General features: G+C 67.0%; 1 protein-coding gene across 3 annotated transcripts in view; it reads left to right on the top strand.

Annotated features, from left to right (window-relative positions):
- H696_02654 (hypothetical protein) overlaps positions 1 to 1259 on the top strand; it is a 7016-nt gene extending 5757 nt beyond the window's left edge. For 2 of the 3 annotated variants that reach the window (XM_009496566.1, XM_009496568.1), the window contains 3 exons: positions 278 to 409; positions 574 to 682; positions 849 to 1259. In XM_009496566.1, the coding sequence (XP_009494841.1) occupies positions 278 to 409; positions 574 to 682; positions 849 to 1146 (539 nt within the window). In that variant the 3' untranslated portion in view covers positions 1147 to 1259. Of the gene's footprint in view, positions 1 to 277; positions 683 to 848 lie in introns of all 3 variants that reach the window. The other variant, XM_009496567.1, reaches the window with a different exon arrangement.
- Positions 1260 to 1851: the final 592 nt, after the last annotated feature.

Genomic DNA, 1851 nt, shown 5'->3' with positions numbered 1-1851 from the left:
TGTGTTTGTGTGTTTCTATGCTTGTGTGCTTGTGCGCTTGTGTCCTTGTAGGCCTGTTTCCTTGTGACCTTGTAGGCATGTGCGCTTAAGTCCCTGTGTCCTTGCGTGCCTGAGTAAGATGGTGGATGTATGCTCCTGCGCTGTCGGAGCAACGCCTCCCCCTCTCCCCTCCCTGCTCCTCTATCACCAAGGGCAGACGACTTGCCTGCTGTGAATGCGCTGCGTCTAACTCGCCCCTGGCATCCCCCTTGCCTCGCTCACTTTTTGCCATGTACAGCCGATTCCAGTGGCATTTCTCTGCCTGGGGATGTGCACGTGGTGGCGGCCACCCTGAAGCTTCTGCTGCGCGAGCTGCCGGTTCCCCTGCTGGCGGATGCGACACATGCGGCCCCCTTTGAGGCGGCTGTCGGTACGTGACATGCCTGGTCCACGCCTGCCTGTCCCTGCGTGTCTCCCCCCATGCGTGCGCATGTGTGTGCCTGCGTGTCTGACCTTGGGCCAAAAAAAAAACACCCACCCCTCCTCCGGGGCCGCCTTCGGGGCGCTGGGCCGCACCTGCACACACGCACACAGAGTCTGACCAGCCCCATACGGTGGTTGTGAAGCTCGTGTCTGAGGCGGTGGCCCTCCTGCCTCCGGACCACTTCGACGCGGTGTGCTCGCTGATGGGCCACCTGCACCGGTGCGTGATCCTGCCCTGGGAGAAGAGCTGGCGCGCGCGCTGCCCCACTCTACATATGTCCCACTCCGTCTATTTTTGCCTGCCACATCCCTTCCCCACTCTCTGACACATGGTCTCGATCCGCTGATGGGTGTACGCGTACGCACACACACACACACACACACAGCGTCATCTCCAACAGCAAGACCAACCTCATGACGAGCAGCAACATCTGCACCTGCTTCGCGCCGAACCTCTTTGGCGGGTCACTGGCGCCGGGCCGCGGCGGGGGGGCTCTCCTGCCCCCGGCGGCCGGGCTGCCGACGACCCCGGCGGATGCGGCATCGCTCATGGCTCAGGTGGCCGCGCTGGACGTCGCCACCGGGCCGGGCCCCTCGCAGCGGAATGTCCAGAACCGGACGCAGGCATTCGTGATCATGATTGAGAACTGGCCGCACATCGCCAAGCTGCTGGAGCTCAGTTAATGCCCGTCGGCCATGGTGTGTATAATACACGCGCGCATAGAGAAAGAGACCGAGAGTCGCCCCCGGGACCAGCTCGCCGTTGGGGCGCGGGGAGGGGACCGGGCGCGGGCATATCGCGTGCCCCGCGCACGTGCTCCGAAGGGCGGATGATTGGGCTGCGGCGGTATTCGCGTGCCACTTTTCCCTGGTGGGTTTAGGGCCCTTGGGCGGGTTAGAGCGTGATGGGGCGGACGGAGGAAGGACACCTCTCAATGTGCGCGGAGGGGGGGGGGGGGGAAGGAGCGCGCCCTCTCCAGAAGGGGGGGCGGGCAGCCAGGTGGCCACTTCCCCTAGAGGGCCCCCGCGTATGGGTCGCTCGCCCGCAGCCCTGCGGGGCAGGCGCATGGTTTCTTACTTAACGGGAGCCCGGGGGGGGGGGGCGGGGGTGGCGGCCCAGGGACGGGCGCGTCAGATGGCGTTGGCCGCGTGCTGCGGGCCCCTCCTACGTGGCAACGGGGGATGCGCTCCCGTGGACGCGGTTGACCGCGCTCGTAGCTTGGGCGTTGGCGGCCACACACCACCGGGAGGGTCGCTCCCCGCCCAAGGCCCGGGCCCTGGGAGGGGATGCTTGCGCGCGTTCACGGGCCGCCGGAGGGACGGGGGCCACCATGGGCCGCCGGCGGGCAGAGTGATGCAACGGCGGGCCGCGGGCGGCCGGCGCCGGCC

The sequence above is a fragment of the Fonticula alba genome (assembly GCF_000388065.1).
Source record: "Fonticula alba strain ATCC 38817 unplaced genomic scaffold supercont2.4, whole genome shotgun sequence".
NCBI classification, from domain to species: Eukaryota; order Rotosphaerida; family Fonticulaceae; genus Fonticula; species Fonticula alba.
The sequence above is the reverse complement of the archived record's forward strand: the minus strand, read 5'-3'. Positions and strand labels throughout refer to the sequence as shown.